At 43.4% G+C, this 25,114-nt stretch overlaps 1 protein-coding gene and 1 pseudogene across 1 annotated transcript; both read right to left on the bottom strand.

Annotated features, from left to right (window-relative positions):
* Positions 1–8,627: 8,627 nt before the first annotated feature.
* Positions 8,628–14,563, bottom strand: LOC123875282. Its single transcript, XM_045921030.1, has one exon. The coding sequence runs from the start codon at positions 14,561–14,563 to the stop codon at positions 8,774–8,776; it is 5,790 nt and encodes a 1,929-aa protein (XP_045776986.1). The 3' UTR covers positions 8,628–8,773.
* A 594-nt stretch (positions 14,564–15,157) lies between these two features.
* On the bottom strand, positions 15,158–21,080 carry LOC123875283 (annotated as a pseudogene).
* Positions 21,081–25,114: the final 4,034 nt, after the last annotated feature.

The following is a 25,114-nucleotide window of genomic DNA, read 5'->3' on the forward strand; positions in this document are numbered from 1 at the left end:
TTTTGTCGTTCATTGCTGCTTTCCTTTGGATATATTTTAATGTACTTAAAAGGACTAAATGTAAAGTTTTGGGTAGGTATGTTGCGTCTAGTGAACGTTTATAATATCAAACTCAAAACTCAAAATCATTTATGCAAAGTAATGTACTTGATATATTGGTGATAATTAATTACGAAAACTCACGAAATTATCCTGTGGGACATCTAAAATGTAGGAAATCAAACCAACCTTTATTCGGCACAAAACGTTTAGGTATTAACAAGTTCCATAGAAAATTATTCTAAGTTTATATGCATAACTAGCTGTGCCCGCGACTTCGTTCGCGTGGAATAGTGACTTTTCGGGCAGCATATCAGGCGCGAGGCGTGTAATACGTACTCTGTACGTTAAAAATGTTCGCCGTGATTCTTTAAATTGACATAACTTTTTTATTTATGAACCGATTGACATGAAATAAAGGAAATAAACACTAAATGTTAAGTGAAGCTTACTACAATATATTAGTGAAAACCGTATCTAAATCGAATAAGCCGTTTCTGATATTAGCGTGCACAAACACACAGACAAACAGACAAACAGACAAAAAAAAATTAATTACAATTTCGGGTTCGGCATCGATATAATAACAACCCCTGCTACTTTTTTTTATATATTTCCATTGTACAGACATCACTTTTCTACAATTTTATTATATGTATAGATTACACATCGCTTTAGCATTCCGTGGGGTTTTAGGTTCAAACAAATCCGGCTCTGAGTGTCTCCGTGCCGGGAATCGTGCCTGGGACCTCCCACTTATAAGTCCTCACCACAGCACGCACCACTGCGCCATGCGGCATGTTGGTCGTCAGTGACAGGATAGTGGCCCACTGTGCGTGCGCCCTACGGATGTGCCGCATTACTGCCGCTCCCAGCCCATTACGCACAGCAAACTATTGTGATCTACCCTCCAAGCCAAATTGAACATTAACAGTAACCTCACAGAGTCCTATTCAGCTCGGTGCGAAGCTGTGCGGTCGAGCGCCTGATTCGACTGCGGTTAGGACGCTGAATGCGTTCAAACCGAACTAGACGTGAAATCCAGCTGTTACACTATACCTACAGCATAGACGTATGAGGACCTTTGTGGCTCAGTGGTGACTAGCCACCACATTAAAAGAATTACTATGTTTTCGAGTTTTACTGTTTACATTTTTTACAGTTTTTACATTAATTCAATTTTAGAATTTACATTATTAACATTAGCATTTACATAATAATTCAGTGTTGGAATGTCGCAAAAAGTGGATTGTGAATTAAATAAGTAATATACTACTTTATTGACTTAATAAGTTAAATGCAGATAAGTAGATTTGAATACCATAACGAAAAGCACCGAGAATGTTCTGTGGCTAAAAGTCACCAAACTATAAGTAATAATAATAATAATGATTACAAAGTGTAAAGTCATGCTATTTACGTATTTACGCAATCATCGATAACATTTGGGACGAGTCAGCTGTGATGGAGACATCAGCCACCTGAGGAAAACTTCCTACGATAATAATCTCGGCAGAAATTTAATATCGCATTATCAGAGCACGTGGAAGCCCGGTAAATGAAAATTTGCGAAATTCTTCCCCTGAAGTTTAATCGGCGGTAAAGTTTGCCTCCACTGCCTCTACTGTATACCTACTCCACTTTGCCTTCCCTGCCCCGTACTCCACTCGCACAGGTAGGTATATGGTATCAGCGAAACATTCACTGCATTGCAGAAACAACTGCAAAACTTTGTAATGCAATTAGTGATAGATTGTAGAAGTAGATTAATTCAAGAAACTCGGCTCTTCTCAGTAGAACCTGCTTTTCAACTCAGTGGTAGATTATGTAATAATTGAATAATGTTCTGAAAGGTGTGTGAGGTCAGCCAATCGCCACTTGGCCAGCGTGGTGGACTATTCAAACCCTTCACTTTCTGAGAGCAGATCAGTGCTCAGTAGTGGGTCGGCGATGAGTAAAAACATCTAGTGTACACTGTATGTAACCTTGTTGTGAGGCGGGTTGCGGGCGGGGCGGGGCGGAGGGCGGGCGGGGTAGTACCGGGAAAGGGCGGAATCAAAACATGTCGTGTTTACGAAACGATGTTTACGTTGAATGTCGCGGCCAGTGTGTCTAGTGGGAGATTTTTAACCTATTCGATCGCGTAAAAGTTAACTGCGTTTTGTATGGAATTGAAACAGCGCCATCTAGTGACAAGAAGATGGCGCTGTTTCAATTCCATACAAAACGCAGTTAACTTTTACGCGATCGAATAGGTTAAAAATCTCCCACTAGACACACAGACCACCGTGAACAAGCGGATCACGATTTAGGGATCCCTGCGTGGTGAAGCAAACCTTTTAACGTTTCTTAGTTCGATAAGAACGAATATGGAGAAAAAAATCGTGAAAATTAAAGCACGTTATGACGGCTTTACAAAGGCTTTTCTGAACAGTCATTTTGGTGAATTTTTGATTTTAAATTATTGTTCTGGTTCTGGTCTGGTCTGATGAGAGGCTTCGGTAGGGGCTAGATACCCGCGTAGAAAATGATATTAGGAGTATGAAAACATTCCGTTTTAAAAATAGTTATTTTACTTAAAAAGTACTAGTAATAGTTACTTCACCTAAAAAGTACTTACGTCAGAAATCATTTGGACCTCCTTTCTGAAGAAAAATCACTACTTCAGACACTAAGACAAGCTCGACAAGCTCATTTTACATAATCTCAATTTAAAAAAACCGACCAAGTGCGAGTCAGACTCGCGCACTGAGGGTTCCGTACTCGGGTTTTTTGCTACATTTTGCACGATAAATCAAAAACTATTATGCATAAAAATAAATAAAAATCTGTTTTAGAATGTACAGATAAAGCCCTTTCATATGATACCCCACTTGGTATAGTTATCTTACTTTGAAAATTGAAACATTTTTTTTAATGATGTGACAAATTCGCGGTTTTCAGATTTATTCCTGTACTTGTGCTATAAGACCTATCTACCTGCCAAATTTCATGATTCTAGGTCAACGGGAAGTATCCTTCTTAGAAGGTTTCTTGACAGACACGACGGACAGACAGACAGACAGACACACAGACTGACAGGCAGACAACAAAGTGATCCTATAAGGGTTCCGTTTTTCCTTTTGAGGTACGGAACCCTAAAAAGATAAATATTGAGTACCTAGGAGGAATTATGGTGTTTTGAATATTTATAGCATACAACTACATCTTGATTCCTGTACAGACTGTAAACTAGAGCCTGACTATATGTCCTACTGAGGAATCAAGTGATTTGATAATTGATCACAAAACAAATCGATGGCCTTGTCCTGAACTAAAAATTGATAAGATTCACGCTCGATACACTCGAGATGTCGATATAGCGATCCGTGTTCTGTCAGCCGTGCGTTGGCCTAAGGCCAGCCAAATAGGGGTATAGGCTTCGTTATCCGGGTGGGCCGCAGGGCAACTTAGTATCACGATGATGGTCTTATCGGCTAGGGCCTGTCTACATCCCAATCTATGGGACCATAAGCCTACCTCTTGGCTTAGGCCGCGCGCAGTAGATGTGAAAGTTTACAACAGAGCACTGTAGATGGCACCACATGTGCTCGACGTCGCGCTGGAGTTCAGTGTCTGTTACTACGTTTATAGTCACCGGCTTGTTTCTACTCGTACAGAGATAGCTTGCGATTCAATTATTATTGAATCCTATTTTTTTGGCGAATCGCATTCTCTTATCGAGAAGATGTGATTAGATTACAATGTGGTAAAAATAGGAGGTTTTGAATGTATGACCGGAATCGCGATCTTTTGACTTTTCCGCGATACTTATATCACACTTAGTAGTGCCCATGATAATTAAATAATATAATGTATAATTGTATATAAAAAGTGTAAATTAAAAATTTATAACACCCCCCCGACAAGTGAATTTATTTATTGTATTAGCATAATTCTTATAACATTTTTTTTTAATCCTTTATTTATAGGCTTTTACATTTATGCATGCCAGCCTTATAATTATTTACATTATATTTTTATTAATGTTACAGTAACTAGAAAAGAGCTGATAACTTTCAAACGGCTGGACCGATTTTCTTGGATTATAGCCAAGAATACTCGATCAAGCCACCTTTCAAACAAAAAAAAACTAAATTAAAATCGGTTTATTAGTTTAGGAGCTACGATGCCACTGACCGATATACAGATACACACGTCAAACTTATAACACCCCTCTTTTTGGATCCCCCCGATCCAAAAAGAGGGGTTAAAAATATAAACGAGTGTGTTCGTTTATTGCTTTGAAAATTAAATCTAACTGAAAAAAATACATATTTCATGGTTTTTCAAAATTCCATCCCTGAACGTTTAATAGGGTTTAATAGTGGATTAAAGTTTCAAGTATGGAAATCTACCCCGGAAAATCAAAGATTTCCCACGGGACTCTTATAAACTAAATATACGTGTATGAAATTGCGGGCGTCATCTATTTGATACAGAAATAGCTTGCACCTCGAGTTCAGAAACAGAATAAACAATGGAGATGGACATAGACTACCAATTTTTTATTCTGGAAAAACAAGGAGTTCCCACGGGATCTAAAATATAACTAAAACAAGCGGGCGAAGTCGCGGGCATCATCTAGTACTATATTTTTTTAAAGTGTATTTCTGAAAATTGGTACTGAAAAAAAACACGGAGGAGATTCAAAGGCCGCGCGCCGCTGTTAATTACTGTTATTCCAAAGTAAATAAAGCTACCTCTAAAGCCTCGGTTCCACTGAACCTACTCTGCAGGTGTGTGCTGCGCCTTGTCTATCAAATTAACTACTCCGTGTCGATTTTCACACGAAGCGGCGTAGTGTGGACTCGGGTGGAATCTCGTTCTGTTAATTTTGAAAGCTAACAGCAATTTCGGGTATGAATAATTTGGAAAATCGATTCGCTCTCGATCCGTGTCGAATGTAACGCACCGTGTCATCATATTGTCGTGAGAGTAGCTATTTGTTGTTTGTATACGATTTTAAAATAAGCTCTCAGAATACATATTGGAGATGTCTCTCAACATGAACTTGTTTTCATAAAACGTAAAATTGAAAAATCTTATTACAATGTTAAAGGATATAAAATATGTTAATGAAAGTTTGAGAATGAGCTGCTTAACGGCTTCGATAGTTTTAACAAGTTTGAGTGATTTTGTGAAGTATGATAGTAAAAAATCACAACCGTTCCTTTTGGCTTTGCCGCAGTCGGGTAAAAAGAACGCCCGGCTGAGTTTGTCGTGGGCTTCTCAGATCTGGGCGCGTTTAGAACCCTCGTAGGTTTAGTATTAAGTTGACGTAATTAATTATTATTATCACCCTATATCATCTTACAAATTCAACAACTGGCTATCAAAAAGTGTAAATATATTTTGAATAAATGATTTTAATTTTGAATTTGAATATTTGAACGGTGAGATGTACGTGTCCGTGTCGTGTCAGTATATAACATGTTAAGTACGTACACGTTTTAGTGGTAGGTATGTTGGCAACGTTTCGCGGAAGTGGTGTCGAAGCCACCATTGGTGGTATCGGCAGTGTCGGCTTGAGAGCCCCATTGTTCTCTGTTCAGTTCACGAGGCTCCGCACCCCGCGCCTTGCTTCGCCCTGACCAAACACCGCCCGCCAGGTAAACACACCCAATGCTTTTCCGACCACACATTTCTAATGTACAACGGCTTAAAGTTCATTTTCCTCTGGCACGAAAATGCCAAACTTTGTTAGAGTTAACTCGAATTCGTGTCCGAGTTGTTAGGGACTTTGAACACACCTGAATATAATGTAACCGCGTAAGCCTGCTTCGTCCATGCCGCATTGTACGTAATTCATTTCTGCTTTTCTTCAATACTATTTAGTTGAATTAGAACAAAAGCGTCAATGGAGTAGCTAATAGTGGAAATTCGTGTGTTAATATCGTAAGCAGTAGTGGCAAGATTGTGGTTGGCCTGATATGAAGCAAGTATCGGCTGTCTCGAGGGAGGTCGTGTTTGCTCGCTGTTCTCATCGGCTCCGAGACATTTGACTCGACAAAACTCTACTCCATTATGACTGTTTGTACTGTATAGAATAACTCCACAATACCTCCCTGACGACCACTTGTGTACACGTACAATCAATATCAGCGATGTGAGCACGCGATTCTCGCCCTTATGTCTATGCGGATAGTGTAGTGTTGCTGGTATTGTGTAGGGGCACGTACATCGCAGACAATAGTCATAATTGCGGCCCAGTTTTGGTGACACACGTCTGCGTGGTGTGTAAACTGTAGAGTTTGTTATTTTGGGTGTTCCCATTAGTTATAGTATGTACCTAAAGGCGCCCAAATTGAGCTTTATTTACGGTAAATGACGAGGAATAATAGGGAAGTACATAGGTAGGTAGGTACCTACTATTGATAAAGGAACTTCAAAATTGAGTTATCTCCATTTGATGAAATAAAGGTCGAGAATCCTTCCGTTTAATAATTAAATTAAATCACCGACCTGATGGCTGACACCTGATGTAAATAAGAAACTTTGTTCAAAAAAATATATATACATAGGCTACACTAAAAGTATCGGGAATGGAATATTTCCACTGTCCCTGTCATATTAAAATCTTTTTAATTGAAAACTCCTTGGTTTTAAAAATCGAATACCATTTAAGTATTTATTTAAAAAAAGATTCTCGGTCTTTTCACAATGTCTTATCAAACTTGTTTAGTCGTTGAGAAAATGGAATTGACTCGAGAAAATTCTAGAGCGATGATTTATTATGACTTTCGAAGTGGTTTAACACAAAAATAGTGTGTTGACCGGATGATTTCTGCATTTGGTGATGAAGCCCCATCCAAAACCACAATGTATCGCTGGTTTGCTGAATGTCAATGTGGACGTGTCAACCTCAGTGATGATCCCCGTCAAGGTCGTCCAAAAACTGCAGTCACCCAAGAAAACGTTGATGCTGTGCGTAAGCTGATTGAGGAAGATCGACATGTGACATACCGCGAATTTCAGGCAACTTTAGACATTGGCATGAGTCAAATACAAATATTCTTGCATGAACAATTAGGTGTAAAAAGTTGTCTTCCCGGTGGATTTGCTCTGTGAAGAGCAAAAAGCTGCTCGCGTTACTTGGTGCGTCAGAACTCTCGAAAGATTCCACGCAGGATCCTCAAATGCTTTATACAACATCGTATCAGGTGACGAATCCTGGATATACGCGTACGAACCCGAAACAAAAAAACCAGTCACGAGTTTGGGTGTTCGAAAATGAGTTAAAGCCAACAAAAATTGTTCGTTCACGAAGTGTTGCAAAAAAAATGGTGGCCACGTTTGTCTCCAAAACCGGCCATGTTGCGACTATTCCTCTTGAGGGACATAGAACGGTTAATGCAGAATGGTATGCTAGCATTTGTTTGCCACAGGTCGTTTCTGAACTTCGTAAAGAGAACTGTAAAAACTGTGAACTTCGCTGTATACCGCATAAAGTCCGAAGTATCATTTATAACTCATTAGCCAAGCCTTTACTGGAATACTTAATAGAGATTTGGGGATGTGCATATAAAACTAATTTAAAGGATCTTCAAATATCTCAAAACAAATTGTTAAAAGTTCTGTTTCATCTAGACTATCGCTTCCCGACTAAAGAATTATATAAGAAAACTGATGAACTATCTATAAGTCAATTATACAAATACAAAATATGTTTACTAGTTAGAAAAATACTTTTGGACTCCGTACATACACAAATCACTTTTAAAACTAAATCTCATAAATATGGTACACGTAACAAGCACAAGCTACAATTAACTAAAGCTAGGACTAATTATGGTACCAAAACTATACAGTTTGAGGGAGCGCTACTATATAATGACTTGCCAAAACACATATCGGAGGAAAAATCTTTTCCAAAATTTAAAACCGAGTTAAAAAAGTACTGTCAGACAATAGATTGATAGATAGATAGATATATATTTTAGTTTTGTTAACTTAGTACATAGCATGTTTTGAAATATTATTATTGTATAAAGTCACCGTACCTTTAAAAATTATGTTTTAACTATATTTATATTTAGAATTATTGTACGCTTGTGTACATTTGCTATCACTGGATTGGTTGGAAGGCGAAATGAAATTCAACTATTTTCTGCCAGTTACTAAATTTATTTACAGTGTTAAGCTGTTTACTGTACTTACAGTAATAAACCTTGTGAAACTGTACTTCACTAATAACACTACAAGGTTCACTGTTCACTGTAAGGTTCACTGTTCACTGTAAGGTTCACTGTTCACTGTAAGGTTTACTGTTCACTGTACCACACTGTTCACTGTACTATACTGATCACTGTTTCACTATTCGCTGTTGATCGAGACTATTTGTTGACCAAGACAAGACAAGACTAGACTGTAAAACAAGAGAAGACTGTAAAAACAAGACAAGACTAGACTGTCGCGGCGTCGAAATCGTCCGCTTATATACTATTTTGGGCTATATCCGTCCCTTACTTTTCCATGCGCCCATCTCTTTTTTCGTAAATTCTGGAAAAGTCGCGCTTTGTGGCAGCGTCATAAAAAAGGGTCGGAGACAAAAAAGGGTCGAAGACAATAGGTGTTTACGCTTTCTCGATCCTTAACCTATTGTTTCGTTCTCGGTAAGACAATAATCTATTATTTTTAAATTGGGGTTTACGCAGTTCTGTTCCCCAAGTTTCTCGAACTGTCCGGCACCTTATTATGCACTATTATTGTTCCGGGCTGTCCCGCACATTCTCCCGCCGTGCGACTGCGTCGCATCATCTGTCGGTGCGGGCACGTCGTCGTTTGTTGACAGGGGCAGTAATACCAGCTTCCTGACTGGCCTCCGTAGTACGCCACCTTTGGTCAGAATATCCACTGTACGCACGACGTTGTCTGGTCCCGGGTATGTAGCTGTAACTCTGCCTCGTATCCATACATTGCGTGGCAGGTTTGGGTCAACTATTTGTACGAGGTCGTTGACTTGTATCGCAGGTCCTCGTCCGTTTGGCTCCCGCCGGTGTTGAAGTTCAGGAAGGTACTCCTTCACCCAGCGTGCCCAGAATATGTCAGCCAACCTTTGCGCAGCTCGCCAAGTGGACCTAGAGACAGCGTCTCGTTCGTCAAAGGTCCCTGGCTGAGGTACACGTCCTGAACCACCCAACAGAAAATGATTGGGTGTCAGTGCTTCTGGATCCTCTGCGCTGACTGAAACATGTGTCAGCGGACGACTGTTAACTGTATATTCCACCTCGGCCAGTAGAGTGGAAAGCACTTCTTCGGTGGGATGGCGTTCGTGTAGCGTAGCTGCAAGCGCTGTCTTTACAGAGCGGACCATTCGTTCCCAGGCCCCGCCCATGAAAGGCGCTCCGGGTGGAATATAGCGCCAGGTGATAGATTTCCTTGCTGCTGCCTCTGCTGTTGCCTCATTGATGGCCTTTCGCAGCTCCTTGTCCGCTGCTTTCAGGTTGGTGCCATTATCTGACCAAATTTCAGTAGGGCAACCCCTTCGCGCGATCATTCTCCTCAATGCCATCACTGCTGAGTCAGCGCTTAGTGAGCCTGCAATCTCTAAATGTATGGCTCTCGTGGTGAGACATGTGAAAATTACCACATATCTCTTCTGTCTCGCTCGACCAATGGTCACTGAGAGAGGCCCAAAATAGTCGACCCCGGTAAATGTAAAAGGTCGTTTATGGTGAGCTAAGCGGCACGCTGGTAAGTCTCCGGTTCTCGGGTACGCTGGTTTTTGTGTTTTCATCCTGCAAAATAAGCAACTTCGTACTATCATCCTTGTGGCAGGTCGCAAGCGTAACACCCAATACTGTTGTCTGCATTCATTGACTGTCGCTTCGACACCTGCGTGATGGTGCTGCTGATGTATGGCCTTCACCCAGAGCTTAACTATCGGATGATAGCCGTCGAGTACCATGGAACTCTTAAAGTGTTCTGCTACGTCTGCTGCCGCTCGAATACGGCTTCTTAATCTGATTGCGTTGTTCACGTATTCGACGCTAAGCTGATATAGACGGCTCTCTTTGTTGATTGGCTTGTTGTTTTTTAGATCTTCTAACTCATCTGTAAAGGAGTCTTCTTGTGAGGAACGCATCAATAACTCCTCTGCTCTTTTGAGGTTTTCGGCGGAAACTGGGAAAAACTCTTTTCTCTTAGGTGTCACTATTTTTTTTACTGTTGGTTGCTGTTTAGTCACCGGCTTATTTGTTTTTCTCCAGCTTGGGTCAGCTTCTGTATTTTTCTGTGTCCTTCTGTAGTGGACACTCTGTTTAGTAGCTCTACAGAGTTGAGTGAACTGTAGAACTCTTGCTGTTGCGTATCGAAGTCTGTCCCAGTTCGAAAAGCGAGAGACATCGGGTAGTGCTTCTGCAAGTTTCGTTTTCCTTTTATCGGTCACATAATTTATCTTCTCTTCACCAGAAGATTCTTCTTGTTCTGTGGTGGAAACTTCGGTTGGCCAGTGAGCTTCTGTTTCGTAGAGAAAGTCGGGTCCCTTGTACCAGCGGTGGTTCCTATTGAATGATGTAGGAACGTCTCGCGTAGCATCATCTGCCACATTCAATTTTGTTGGAACCCAGCGCCACTCGGTGACTTTAGAAGACTCTTCAATAGCTGCAAGGCGATGCGCCACGTAAGGTTTGTATGAGCGCGACCCAGTCCGTATCCAAGTAAGTACTGTTTTGCTGTCAGTCCAGAATACCCTGCAGTCTGGTTTTCTTTCATGTTCTGCGATCACTGCTTCAGCGAGTCTGGTTCCCATGACGGCAGCCTGGAGCTCCAATCTCGGAATGGATGTCAACTTCAACGGCGCTACCTTCGCTTTGGCCATAATGAGAGATAGACCAATTTCACCATTCGGTGCTACTGTTCTCCAGAATAGAATCGCTGAATAAGCTGCTTCGCTGGCGTCGGTAAAGACATGTAGTTGTATTGAAGTGGCGTCGCTATAGTGGAGATATCGTCTTGGGATCGTTATGTTGCTGAGATTCTTTAGATGACTCATCCAGTCTTGCCACTGTGCGGCCAGGTCTTCATCGAGCTCGTCATCCCATGCCGTACCTCTTCGCCATACTTCCTGCAGCAGCTGTTTTGCCCTTATGGTGACAGGCGATGCGAAGCCGAGTGGATCGAATAGCGACATAACAATTCTCAGCGCCTCTCTCTTTGTAGGTGTCTTCCCGTTAATGAGCGTTGGTGCGATACGAGCTAAGTTGAGGTTGAAGGTGAGTTCGTCTGTGTTGAGCTTCCAGATGACGCCCAGTACTCGTTCTGTTTTCTCTTCAGATTTGTAGAGTTCCTTGTCTTCTGCTTGTTCCTTTTCACCGAGTGCTTCTAGTAGGTATGAAGAGTTCGACTTCCACTGCTTCAATTCGAAACTGGCCTTAGAGTGCACTTCACGCACGCTCTTCGCGATGCGCACTGCGTCTTCAAGAGTTCTGAAACTGTCCAAGTAATCATCAACGTAGTGCTTCTGTATAATGGCAGTTGTGGCTTCGGGGTGAGTTTCTTCATACTGTTTGGCGTTCAAGTTCTTTACATAAATCGCTGTAGACGGAGAACTTGACGCACCAAAGATTAATGACGTCATCCTATATTCTTCAGGAGGTTGGTCATCTCGTCGATTCCCGCGCCATAGGTAGCGAAGTGCATCTCTGTCCTCAGTTCGTAATTTCACTTGCATGAACATTTCCTTAATATCTGCTGTAACTGCAATCATGTGCTGTCGGAACCGCATAACGACGCCTGGTAGAGACTGTAGAAGATCAGGTCCTTTGAGTAGCATATCGTTGAGAGCTACTCCCTTCGTCTTCGCTGCTGCGTCGTGTACAACTCTTAGCTTCTCAGGCTTCATTGGGTTGATCACTGCGAAATGTGGCAAGTACCAAGTCTTGCCTGCTGTCTTCTGTTTTGGAGCCGGTTCAGCATATCCTTTCGAGATAAGAGCTTCCATCTGATCTGTATATTTCTGTTTCAGCTTGGGGTCTCGGTCGATCTTCTTTTCGATGTTAAAGAGCCGCTTCAATGAGTTTTCATAATTCTCGGGAAGCGTAACATCTTCTTTACGCCAGAGAAGACCAGTTTCGTATCTTCCTTCTGCTGTCCTTTTGGTTGTCTTCTCCAGGATCTGTAGCGCGCGTTCTTCGGGGTCTGTTTTTGGTTTCTTTGGCTGTATGCAGAGTGCGTCCATCTCAAAGTATTGCTTGACGAGGCTATCCAGGTCATCTTCTATTTCTTCTGCGACGTGTGACACGAAGTCAATACGGCGTCCTAAGGTGCGAGTCTGACTGCCATGTAGTACCCACCCTAGCGGCGTGAGAGAGGCCACCGGTTGGTTCTTGTCTCCTCTTCTCACTTCTGTTGTCAGCAGAAGATGCCAATTGTCTTGACCAATTAGCAATCTTGGCTTCACATCTGCATATATGAGATAATCGCGGATATCTGCTAGATGTTTACATCTATCCACCATTTCTCTTGAAACCTGCTGTGACGAGACTTGTAGGTTCTTTACTGTGCGCGCTTGTATTTGCTCTTCACAATCGTTGAGACCTCTCAATTTAATGGTTACCCTTCTCGAAGTTGACTCCGATGTCTTCATATCATTTAGGGTTTCTATCTTCAGTGGATCGACGGGTCCTGGCGCTCCGATGCATTCGGCCACGCTGTTGTCGATTAAGGTCACTGTTGACCCATCGTCCAACAAGGCGAAGGTGTTGATAGTACCTTTGGGTCCTTCAACTTGCACTGGGATAATTTTCAAAAATGATTGCTTCTTTTTAATCGTCCACGCAGAATTGATTACTTCTGTAGCTTCCTTGTCTTCTTTCTTTTCTGTTTTGTTGTAGTGCAGCATCTTGTGGTGGTAATTCCTGCAGCTGTTGATGCCACACACTTTAGCTTGACATCTGTGTGTTTTATTTCTGTATCGAAGACATCGGAAGCATAGGCGTTTGGACTTGGCTGTATCCCATCTTCCATTTTCATCCAAATTCTTGAACTGTTCACATTCTGTTGAATTGTGTCCCTCTTTTCCGCATACGGGACACTTGGCTGTGTACATCCTCTCTGCGACGTTGTGGACCTTCTGTGGTTTCTTCTGTTGAGTGGCTGATGTCTGTGAGGCCACCTGTTCAGGCAGCGCATATGGTCCGCATAACTCCGCTTCTCTCTTGAGGAATTTTTCCAGCTTCAACAAATCTGGGTCTTCCTTGGGCTGTGTTGCTGCGAAGTCATAGAATCTGTAGCGCAGCGTAGGTGTAAGTTTGTCCACGAGTGTCTTCGAAACTTCAGGGTTATACATATAGTTCACGCAGCTTAGTGTCTTCAATGTTGCCACTACGTTAGAGACCTTCGTCGCGAATATGCAAATGTCCCGTGGTGATTCAGTGAGACGCGGCAGTCCACGGAGTGTCTCCATCTCTGTCATAGCAATTGACTCCGGTCTTCCGAATCTTGACTCGAGGGTCTTCATAATTTCCGTAGGGTGCGCGCTGGTGATAAGAAGCCCTTCCACTGCTTCTTTAGCTTTCCCCTTTAAGTTTCGTCGCAGACGATTTATGTTTTCCACTGTACTGAACATATTTTCAGTTTCATAGTAAGCGGCGCGGAATGGTAGCCACTCTTGATGTGATCCACCAAAGAAAGGCAGTTCGATGTACTTGGGGCGCTGCGCCGCTTTCACGGCGTTTGTGATAGCTTCAGCTAGCTCTGCTATACCTGATTGCACTCCCGCCGGTGATTGATGTGCAGACTTTTGGTGTTCCTCTGGAAGCTTCTGTTGTTCCGCGTCTTTGACCACTGATTCTTCTGTATGGTAGTGAGGTGCATCAGTGATCGCTAGCACGGGACGTGCTGGTTGTCTGTCTAGCCAGTTGTCCACTCGTTTGTTGACTTCTGTATTGGAGTGGACGGAGACACCATCGTCTTCTAAATCCTCTGTTTCTGTATCTGTTTCTTCTGTCTCCAAGGCGGCGAGGCGCGCAGCAGCTAGTTCCACCTGAAGGCGCAGCAGTTCTTCCTTTGCTTTTGCTATTTTGTGAGCCTTCGTCTTGCTGTAGTTCGATCGTCCCTCTCCCCCCTTCTTACTGGGGGCCCGAGGTACCTGTGGTTTGTCAACTGTTCCCTTCTTTACCGTAGAGGTCTCTGTATCTCGAGTACGCTGGACTGTATGAATCCTCCCTGTAGTCGGAGGGTTCATTTGTTTCGCGTCGACGGGCAGAGTCGGTGCGAAGGAGGGCGTAATCGAGTGAGTGGCGGCCGAAATCTTCGATTTAACTGTCGCGGAGGGTGACACAGCAAAGGGTGCTGACGTCGCGGAAGTACTGTAAATCGCTGTCTGTTCTGTTGCTTCCGTTCTGACAGTTCCCGTGGCTGTATAGGCCGTGTCGGTTTCCGTCCTAGTTTCGGTAGCCAAAGCGGCTGTTACCTCTGACGTCGAAGGAAATTGTTCTGTAGGGGCCTTGTGGCTTTTAACTTGTTGACGTGTAACTGGCATTTTTGCTGTCTTCAAATATCACGACGAATTTCAGATTTTTAATTCTTCCAACAAAATCCGGTTCGAAGGACCATTAAATGTACGCTTGTGTACATTTGCTATCACTGGATTGGTTGGAAGGCGAAATGAAATTCAACTATTTTCTGCCAGTTACTAAATTTATTTACAGTGTTAAGCTGTTTACTGTACTTACAGTAATAAACCTTGTGAAACTGTACTTCACTAATAACACTACAAGGTTCACTGTTCACTGTAAGGTTCACTGTTCACTGTAAGGTTCACTGTTCACTGTAAGGTTTACTGTTCACTGTACCACACTGTTCACTGTACTATACTGATCACTGTTTCACTATTCGCTGTTGATCGAGACTATTTGTTGACCAAGACAAGACAAGACTAGACTGTAAAACAAGAGAAGACTGTAAAAACAAGACAAGACTAGACTGTCGCGGCGTCGAAATCGTCCGCTTATATACTATTTTGGGCTATATCCGTCCCTTACTTTTCCATGCGCCCATCTCTTTTTTCGTAAATTCTGGAAAAGTTGCGCTTTGTGGCAGCGTCATAAAAAAGGGTCGGAGACAAAAAAGGGTCGAAGACAATAGGTGTTTACGCTTTCTCGATCCTTAACCTATTGTTTCGTTCTCGGTAAGACAATAATCTATTATTTTTAAATTGGGGTTTACGCAGTTCTGTTCCCCAAGTTTCTCGAACTGTCCGGCACCTTATTATGCACTATTATTGTTCCGGGCTGTCCCGCACATTCTCCCGCCGTGCGACTGCGTCGCATCATCTGTCGGTGCGGGCACGTCGTCGTTTGTTGACAGGGGCAGTAATACCAGCTTCCTGACTGGCCTCCGTAGTACGCCACCTTTGGTCAGAATATCCACTGTACGCACGACGTTGTCTGGTCCCGGGTATGTAGCTGTAACTCTGCCTCGTATCCATACATTGCGTGGCAGGTTTGGGTCAACTATTTGTACGAGGTCGTTGACTTGTATCGCAGGTCCTCGTCCGTTTGGCTCCCGCCGGTGTTGAAGTTCAGGAAGGTACTCCTTCACCCAGCGTGCCCAGAATATGTCAGCCAACCTTTGCGCAGCTCGCCAAGTGGACCTAGAGACAGCGTCTCGTTCGTCAAAGGTCCCTGGCTGAGGTACACGTCCTGAACCACCCAACAGAAAATGATTGGGTGTCAGTGCTTCTGGATCCTCTGCGCTGACTGAAACATGTGTCAGCGGACGACTGTTACTGTATATTCCACCTCGGCCAGTAGAGTGGAAAGCACTTCTTCGGTGGGATGGCGTTCGTGTAGCGTAGCTGCAAGCGCTGTCTTTACAGAGCGGACCATTCGTTCCCAGGCCCCGCCCATGAAAGGCGCTCCGGGTGGAATATAGCGCCAGGTGATAGATTTCCTTGCTGCTGCCTCTGCTGTTGCCTCATTGATGGCCTTTCGCAGCTCCTTGTCCGCTGCTTTCAGGTTGGTGCCATTATCTGACCAAATTTCAGTAGGGCAACCCCTTCGCGCGATCATTCTCCTCAATGCCATCACTGCTGAGTCAGCGCTTAGTGAGCCTGCAATCTCTAAATGTATGGCTCTCGTGGTGAGACATGTGAAAATTACCACATATCTCTTCTGTCTCGCTCGACCAATGGTCACTGAGAGAGGCCCAAAATAGTCGACCCCGGTAAATGTAAAAGGTCGTTTATGGTGAGCTAAGCGGCACGCTGGTAAGTCTCCGGTTCTCGGGTACGCTGGTTTTTGTGTTTTCATCCTGCAAAATAAGCAACTTCGTACTATCATCCTTGTGGCAGGTCGCAAGCGTAACACCCAATACTGTTGTCTGCATTCATTGACTGTCGCTTCGACACCTGCGTGATGGTGCTGCTGATGTATGGCCTTCACCCAGAGCTTAACTATCGGATGATAGCCGTTGAGTACCATGGAACTCTTAAAGTGTTCTGCTACGTCTGCTGCCGCTCGAATACGGCTTCTTAATCTGATTGCGTTGTTCACGTATTCGACGCTAAGCTGATATAGACGGCTCTCTTTGTTGATTGGCTTGTTGTTTTTTAGATCTTCTAACTCATCTGTAAAGGAGTCTTCTTGTGAGGAACGCATCAATAACTCCTCTGCTCTTTTGAGGTTTTCGGCGGAAACTGGGAAAAACTCTTTTCTCTTAGGTGTCACTATTTTTTTTACTGTTGGTTGCTGTTTAGTCACCGGCTTATTTGTTTTTCTCCAGCTTGGGTCAGCTTCTGTATTTTTCTGTGTCCTTCTGTAGTGGACACTCTGTTTAGTAGCTCTACAGAGTTGAGTGAACTGTAGAACTCTTGCTGTTGCGTATCGAAGTCTGTCCCAGTTCGAAAAGCGAGAGACATCGGGTAGTGCTTCTGCAAGTTTCGTTTTCCTTTTATCGGTCACATAATTTATCTTCTCTTCACCAGAAGATTCTTCTTGTTCTGTGGTGGAAACTTCGGTTGGCCAGTGAGCTTCTGTTTCGTAGAGAAAGTCGGGTCCCTTGTACCAGCGGTGGTTCCTATTGAATGATGTAGGAACGTCTCGCGTAGCATCATCTGCCACATTCAATTTTGTTGGAACCCAGCGCCACTCGGTGACTTTAGAAGACTCTTCAATAGCTGCAAGGCGATGCGCCACGTAAGGTTTGTATGAGCGCGACCCAGTCCGTATCCAAGTAAGTACTGTTTTGCTGTCAGTCCAGAATACCCTGCAGTCTGGTTTTCTTTCATGTTCTGCGATCACTGCTTCAGCGAGTCTGGTTCCCATGACGGCAGCCTGGAGCTCCAATCTCGGAATGGATGTCAACTTCAACGGCGCTACCTTCGCTTTGGCCATAATGAGAGATAGACCAATTTCACCATTCGGTGCTACTGTTCTCCAGAATAGAATCGCTGAATAAGCTGCTTCGCTGGCGTCGGTAAAGACATGTAGTTGTATTGAAGTGGCGTCGCTATAGTGGAGATATCGTCTTGGGATCGTTATGTTGCTGAGATTCTTTAGATGACTCATCCAGTCTTGCCACTGTGCGGCCAGGTCTTCATCGAGCTCGTCATCCCATGCCGTACCTCTTCGCCATACTTCCTGCAGCAGCTGTTTTGCCCTTATGGTGACAGGCGATGCGAAGCCGAGTGGATCGAATAGCGACATAACAATTCTCAGCGCCTCTCTCTTTGTAGGTGTCTTCCCGTTAATGAGCGTTGGTGCGATACGAGCTAAGTTGAGGTTGAAGGTGAGTTCGTCTGTGTTGAGCTTCCAGATGACGCCCAGTACTCGTTCTGTTTTCTCTTCAGATTTGTAGAGTTCCTTGTCTTCTGCTTGTTCCTTTTCACCGAGTGCTTCTAGTAGGTATGAAGAGTTCGACTTCCACTGCTTCAATTCGAAACTGGCCTTAGAGTGCACTTCACGCACGCTCTTCGCGATGCGCACTGCGTCTTCAAGAGTTCTGAAACTGTCCAAGTAATCATCAACGTAGTGCTTCTGTATAATGGCAGTTGTGGCTTCGGGGTGAGTTTCTTCATACTGTTTGGCGTTCAAGTTCTTTACATAAATCGCTGTAGACGGAGAACTTGACGCACCAAAGATTAATGACGTCATCCTATATTCTTCAGGAGGTTGGTCATCTCGTCGATTCCCGCGCCATAGGTAGCGAAGTGCATCTCTGTCCTCAGTTCGTAATTTCACTTGCATGAACATTTCCTTAATATCTGCTGTAACTGCAATCATGTGCTGTCGGAACCGCATAACGACGCCTGGTAGAGACTGTAGAAGATCAGGTCCTTTGAGTAGCATATCGTTGAGAGCTACTCCCTTCGTCTTCGCTGCTGCGTCGTGTACAACTCTTAGCTTCTCAGGCTTCATTGGGTTGATCACTGCGAAATGTGGCAAGTACCAAGTCTTGCCTGCTGTCTTCTGTTTTGGAGCCGGTTCAGCATATCCTTTCGAGATAAGAGCTTCCATCTGATCTGTATATTTCTGTTTCAGCTTGGGGTCTCGGTCGATCTTCTTTTCGATGTTAAAGAGCCGCTTCAATGAGTTTTCATAATTCTCGGGAAGCGTAACATCTTCTTTACGCCAGAGAAGACCAGTTTCGTATCTTCCTTCTGCTGTCCTTTTGGTTGTCTTCTCCAGGATCTGTAGCGCGCGTTCTTCGGGGTCTGTTTTTGGTTTCTTTGGCTGTATGCAGAGTGCGTCCATCTCAAAGTATTGCTTGACGAGGCTATCCAGGTCATCTTCTATTTCTTCTGCGACGTGTGACACGAAGTCAATACGGCGTCCTAAGGTGCGAGTCTGACTGCCATGTAGTACCCACCCTAGCGGCGTGAGAGAGGCCACCGGTTGGTTCTTGTCTCCTCTTCTCACTTCTGTTGTCAGCAGAAGATGCCAATTGTCTTGACCAATTAGCAATCTTGGCTTCACATCTGCATATATGAGATAATCGCGGATATCTGCTAGATGTTTACATCTATCCACCATTTCTCTTGAAACCTGCTGTGACGAGACTTGTAGGTTCTTTACTGTGCGCGCTTGTATTTGCTCTTCACAATCGTTGAGACCTCTCAATTTAATGGTTACCCTTCTCGAAGTTGACTCCGATGTCTTCATATCATTTAGGGTTTCTATCTTCAGTGGATCGACGGGTCCTGGCGCTCCGATGCATTCGGCCACGCTGTTGTCGATTAAGGTCACTGTTGACCCATCGTCCAACAAGGCGAAGGTGTTGATAGTACCTTTGGGTCCTTCAACTTGCACTGGGATAATTTTCAAAAATGATTGCTTCTTTTTAATCGTCCACGCAGAATTGATTACTTCTGTAGCTTCCTTGTCTTCTTTCTTTTCTGTTTTGTTGTAGTGCAGCATCTTGTGGTGGTAATTCCTGCAGCTGTTGATGCCACACACTTTAGCTTGACATCTGTGTGTTTTATTTCTGTATCGAAGACATCGGAAGCATAGGCGTTTGGACTTGGCTGTATCCCATCTTCCATTTTCATCCAAATTCTTGAACTGTTCACATTCTGTTGAATTGTGTCCCTCTTTTCCGCATACGGGACACTTGGCTGTGTACATCCTCTCTGCGACGTTGTGGACCTTCTGTGGTTTCTTCTGTTGAGTGGCTGATGTCTGTGAGGCCACCTGTTCAGGCAGCGCATATGGTCCGCATAACTCCGCTTCTCTCTTGAGGAATTTTTCCAGCTTCAACAAATCTGGGTCTTCCTTGGGCTGTGTTGCTGCGAAGTCATAGAATCTGTAGCGCAGCGTAGGTGTAAGTTTGTCCACGAGTGTCTTCGAAACTTCAGGGTTATACATATAGTTCACGCAGCTTAGTGTCTTCAATGTTGCCACTACGTTAGAGACCTTCGTCGCGAATATGCAAATGTCCCGTGGTGATTCAGTGAGACGCGGCAGTCCACGGAGTGTCTCCATCTCTGTCATAGCAATTGACTCCGGTCTTCCGAATCTTGACTCGAGGGTCTTCATAATTTCCGTAGGGTGCGCGCTGGTGATAAGAAGCCCTTCCACTGCTTCTTTAGCTTTCCCCTTTAAGTTTCGTCGCAGACGATTTATGTTTTCCACTGTACTGAACATATTTTCAGTTTCATAGTAAGCGGCGCGGAATGGTAGCCACTCTTGATGTGATCCACCAAAGAAAGGCAGTTCGATGTACTTGGGGCGCTGCGCCGCTTTCACGGCGTTTGTGATAGCTTCAGCTAGCTCTGCTATACCTGATTGCACTCCCGCCGGTGATTGATGTGCAGACTTTTGGTGTTCCTCTGGAAGCTTCTGTTGTTCCGCGTCTTTGACCACTGATTCTTCTGTATGGTAGTGAGGTGCATCAGTGATCGCTAGCACGGGACGTGCTGGTTGTCTGTCTAGCCAGTTGTCCACTCGTTTGTTGACTTCTGTATTGGAGTGGACGGAGACACCATCGTCTTCTAAATCCTCTGTTTCTGTATCTGTTTCTTCTGTCTCCAAGGCGGCGAGGCGCGCAGCAGCTAGTTCCACCTGAAGGCGCAGCAGTTCTTCCTTTGCTTTTGCTATTTTGTGAGCCTTCGTCTTGCTGTAGTTCGATCGTCCCTCTCCCCCCTTCTTACTGGGGGCCCGAGGTACCTGTGGTTTGTCAACTGTTCCCTTCTTTACCGTAGAGGTCTCTGTATCTCGAGTACGCTGGACTGTATGAATCCTCCCTGTAGTCGGAGGGTTCATTTGTTTCGCGTCGACGGGCAGAGTCGGTGCGAAGGAGGGCGTAATCGAGTGAGTGGCGGCCGAAATCTTCGATTTAACTGTCGCGGAGGGTGACACAGCAAAGGGTGCTGACGTCGCGGAAGTACTGTAAATCGCTGTCTGTTCTGTTGCTTCCGTTCTGACAGTTCCCGTGGCTGTATAGGCCGTGTCGGTTTCCGTCCTAGTTTCGGTAGCCAAAGCGGCTGTTACCTCTGACGTCGAAGGAAATTGTTCTGTAGGGGCCTTGTGGCTTTTAACTTGTTGACGTGTAACTGGCATTTTTGCTGTCTTCAAATATCACGACGAATTTCAGATTTTTAATTCTTCCAACAAAATCCGGTTCGAAGGACCATTAAATGTACGCTTGTGTACATTTGCTATCACTGGATTGGTTGGAAGGCGAAATGAAATTCAACTATTTTCTGCCAGTTACTAAATTTATTTACAGTGTTAAGCTGTTTACTGTACTTACAGTAATAAACCTTGTGAAACTGTACTTCACTAATAACACTACAAGGTTCACTGTTCACTGTAAGGTTCACTGTTCACTGTAAGGTTCACTGTTCACTGTAAGGTTTACTGTTCACTGTACCACACTGTTCACTGTACTATACTGATCACTGTTTCACTATTCGCTGTTGATCGAGACTATTTGTTGACCAAGACAAGACAAGACTAGACTGTAAAACAAGAGAAGACTGTAAAAACAAGACAAGACTAGACTGTCGCGGCGTCGAAATCGTCCGCTTATATACTATTTTGGGCTATATCCGTCCCTTACTTTTCCATGCGCCCATCTCTTTTTTCGTAAATTCTGGAAAAGTCGCGCTTTGTGGCAGCGTCATAAAAAAGGGTCGGAGACAAAAAAGGGTCGAAGACAATAGGTGTTTACGCTTTCTCGATCCTTAACCTATTGTTTCGTTCTCGGTAAGACAATAATCTATTATTTTTAAATTGGGGTTTACGCAGTTCTGTTCCCCAAGTTTCTCGAACTGTCCGGCACCTTATTATGCACTATTATTGTTCCGGGCTGTCCCGCACAATTATTCTCATATAAGTGAACATTGTTCTTCTGAGAAATAAACTCTTTAAACCTAACTGCAACCGCCGCATCATCCTCCATCACGACAATGCGAGTTCTCACACCGCGCACAGAACAAAAGAGTTTTTAGAGCAAGAAAACATAGAATTATTAGACCATCCACCGTACAGCCCCGACCTAAGCCCTAATAATTTCTGTACTATCCCTAAAATAAAGAATACATTGCGTGGTCAGAGATTTTCATCACCTGAAGAAGCTGTGGACGCCTACGAAACGGCCATTTTGGAGACCCCAACTTCCGAATGGAATGGTTGCTTCAATGATTGGTTCCATCGTATGGAAAAATGTGTCAAATTTCGCGGAGAATACTTCGAAAAGCAATAAATACATTTTTAAATAGTAATGTTGTGTCACTTCTGAAATTTTCAATGCCGCCCTCGTATTCCTCTGGTGGTCTACCGGAAAAACCAAGATCAAGTTCCTACCTAGGTACATTCCGGTATGAACTCAAAGTGAACCAGGTACCTACGATGAAGCTGTGTAAAATCCAACTAAAGATAGGTAGGTATAGGTTTTAGGTTTAATACAAACTGTCGAAGCCCTTTCAGGTTAGCGCTTACCAGCCACAGGTCGGAGTCGAGAACTGAATTAAAACTCTATGGCACGATTTTTGAAGAATTGGTTTAACCGCCTCTTTTATCAAAACTGCAGAGAGAAGGCTTTTAAACTTTACAGGCCACAATATACATATAGGTGCATGTTTCTATACTTAGGCTGTCTGACACTGTATGTATGTTGAGACTAACATAGACCTTCCCCCGATACGCTATGTACTCTGTATCGACACTGCAGTGTAAATAGTGAACCCGGCAGCAGTAGTGGGAGTGCGACTGACAGATCCTGTGGCAGACGATATATCGGGTGTCGGGCGCAGACAGGATAACATATATCCAACAACGCAATACATGCTGCCGATATGTGCCCACTCTACCGGATGGGAACGGCATCCGTCGGCAGGCAATTTCTTATCCTAGCTGTACCTAGTCAACGACGCTGTCTGGAAAATCCGGTCAAAGCAAAGATATTAAAGTATTACCTACTACACATTAGGTTTTCGGATTACTCGGGTCTTTACTAGTTATGATGAAACTTAGTAGGTACCTACTTAGGTAGTATCTATTTCTATACAGTGCGTGTGTTCAAAATTCAAATTCAAGTTTATTACATGTCGGACGTAGAACTCTACCACCGTTTCGAAAATCAGATTCTAATAGACATCGATGTTAATAGCCTAGTAGTTAGGACTATGGGAGTTCGATTTGCGGACCTCTAGCTTTTCGGAGTTTTGGGCTTTTAAACAATGATATACTTACTTGATTTAACGGTGAAAAAAAACAACGCGAGAAAACCTGCATACCTGAGAGTACTCCAAAATATACTCAAAGATATATGAAGTTTTGGAGGAATAAAATAGAGTCCATATTGTTACATATGGACTCTATTTTATTCCTCCAAAACTTCATACAGCTAAAATAATACTATTTAGTTAAAAACCTATTTAGTCTATCTATTTATTATAGTAGATACCTACCTAGATGATTAGCATTCGTAAATCGTAGCTAAGTCTACTCTGTGCACATCGATGTCATGTGTCTAAGTGTTCGAAAAATGTAGATAGGTAGGTACAGATGGAGTAGGTTGCTTACAAGTTACTTACGATAATCTTGTGTACAAACAAATCCACAAGATAAGAGATCCTGCCGAGACTCGAGAGACGCTATCGAGTAGCGAGCACCGAGCTAATGAGAATCAAGCACAGATTCCAGTGACACGCGCATAAACACAGCAGACAGTGATAGATCGACGACTTCGCCAGGCCTTGCCTGCGGGCCTTGTCACCGTCTAGAGACACTATCACACTAATATTATAAAGGCGAAAGTTTGTATGTGTGTGTGTGTGTGTGTGTGTGTGTGTGTATGTTTGTTACTCCTTCACGCAAAAACAACTGGACGGATTTGGCTAAAATTGCGAATTGAGATAGATAATATCCTGGATTAGCACATAGGCTACTTTTTATCCCGGAAAATCAAAGAGTTCCCACGGGATTTCAAAAAACCTAAATCCACGCGGGCAAAGTCGCGGGCATCGGCTAGTACATAGCTACATACGTGCTGGTGCTTGAGAGTTTTCCATTATATTCTCAAAGCTAGTCCAACGATGTAGTGACAATCCGCACTTGGCCAGCGTGGTGGACAGCTAAACTTTGCTAAGAGGAGCCCCGTGCTTAGTAGTGGGTAGATAATTTGAGATAAGTAGCTCTTAGATTCTACACTACCGCATTAAAAGTACCTAAGGGGTAATTAGCGCCCGTTGTAAGGATAAGATGTTGGACGGAAAATAAACAAAATGATGGTCACGTAATAACTGTTTCATCCACGCTTGTGGTTCGTTTCTCATATGAAGTTCCCCATGATTCCCACATGTCTCGCGGCCGTTAGATCATTGCCCGTTTCTTGCAGATATTACATCTGTTGGGCGCGATGTCTCGGAATACCTACAGAACAGTACAGTTCGCTACAGTACGATTTGATTATGTGATATTCAGTGTCGTGGTCGAGTCTCGTTGAGGGAAATAAGTCTGAATCAATCGTCTTCGGCTTTAGTTCAGTTTCCTGCCAACGCCAGGCAGGTACATAATCTCTGCAAGTTATTTTCTGTCACGTTTCAGTGTACACGCCTATCTAATTTGTGAGAGGGTTCTCTTCGTAAGATTGCTTTAATGTTATAACTGAAGGCAATTTTTAAAAAAATCTTAAAAAGTCAAGTACATAACGGCCTACATCGATGATAACGGCCGAACAATGAAAAGACTTACCTAATCTTGAAGAACGTCAATTTTTCCATGCAACAAAATGTTATATCAGTTAGCTTTTTGTCTTATGAAACACTGTTTCGGTAGGTGATGACTAATAAGCTACCATACCATAAGATACCATTTAGGCCTGAACAACTTTTTAACCGACTTTTTCATTTTTTGTTTTAAAATGATAGTTTAGGCGCGTTGAGCGACATGCTAAGTGCCGATACTAAACTAATGTTAATTGGGTTTAATTTACGAATGATGAAATTTTAATTTTTTAAACCACAATTAAATTGAAAATCTGAAGAAAATACTTTTATTTCATAAGTAGTTTTAAGTTATCACTTTCATTTTCGTCGGTTCCGGCTGACTACCAATTTTTTTGCCAGATGATTACCTACTCCCAATGT

Source organism: Maniola jurtina, chromosome 19 (assembly GCF_905333055.1).
Source record: "Maniola jurtina chromosome 19, ilManJurt1.1, whole genome shotgun sequence".
Taxonomy (NCBI): domain Eukaryota; kingdom Metazoa; phylum Arthropoda; class Insecta; order Lepidoptera; family Nymphalidae; genus Maniola; species Maniola jurtina.

What these genes read in the sequence shown, in the direction of transcription:
- LOC123875282 (XM_045921030.1), bottom strand. Translation starts at nt 14,563, where the DNA reads ATGCCAGTTACACGTCAACAAGTTAAAAGCCACAAGGCCCCTACAGAA.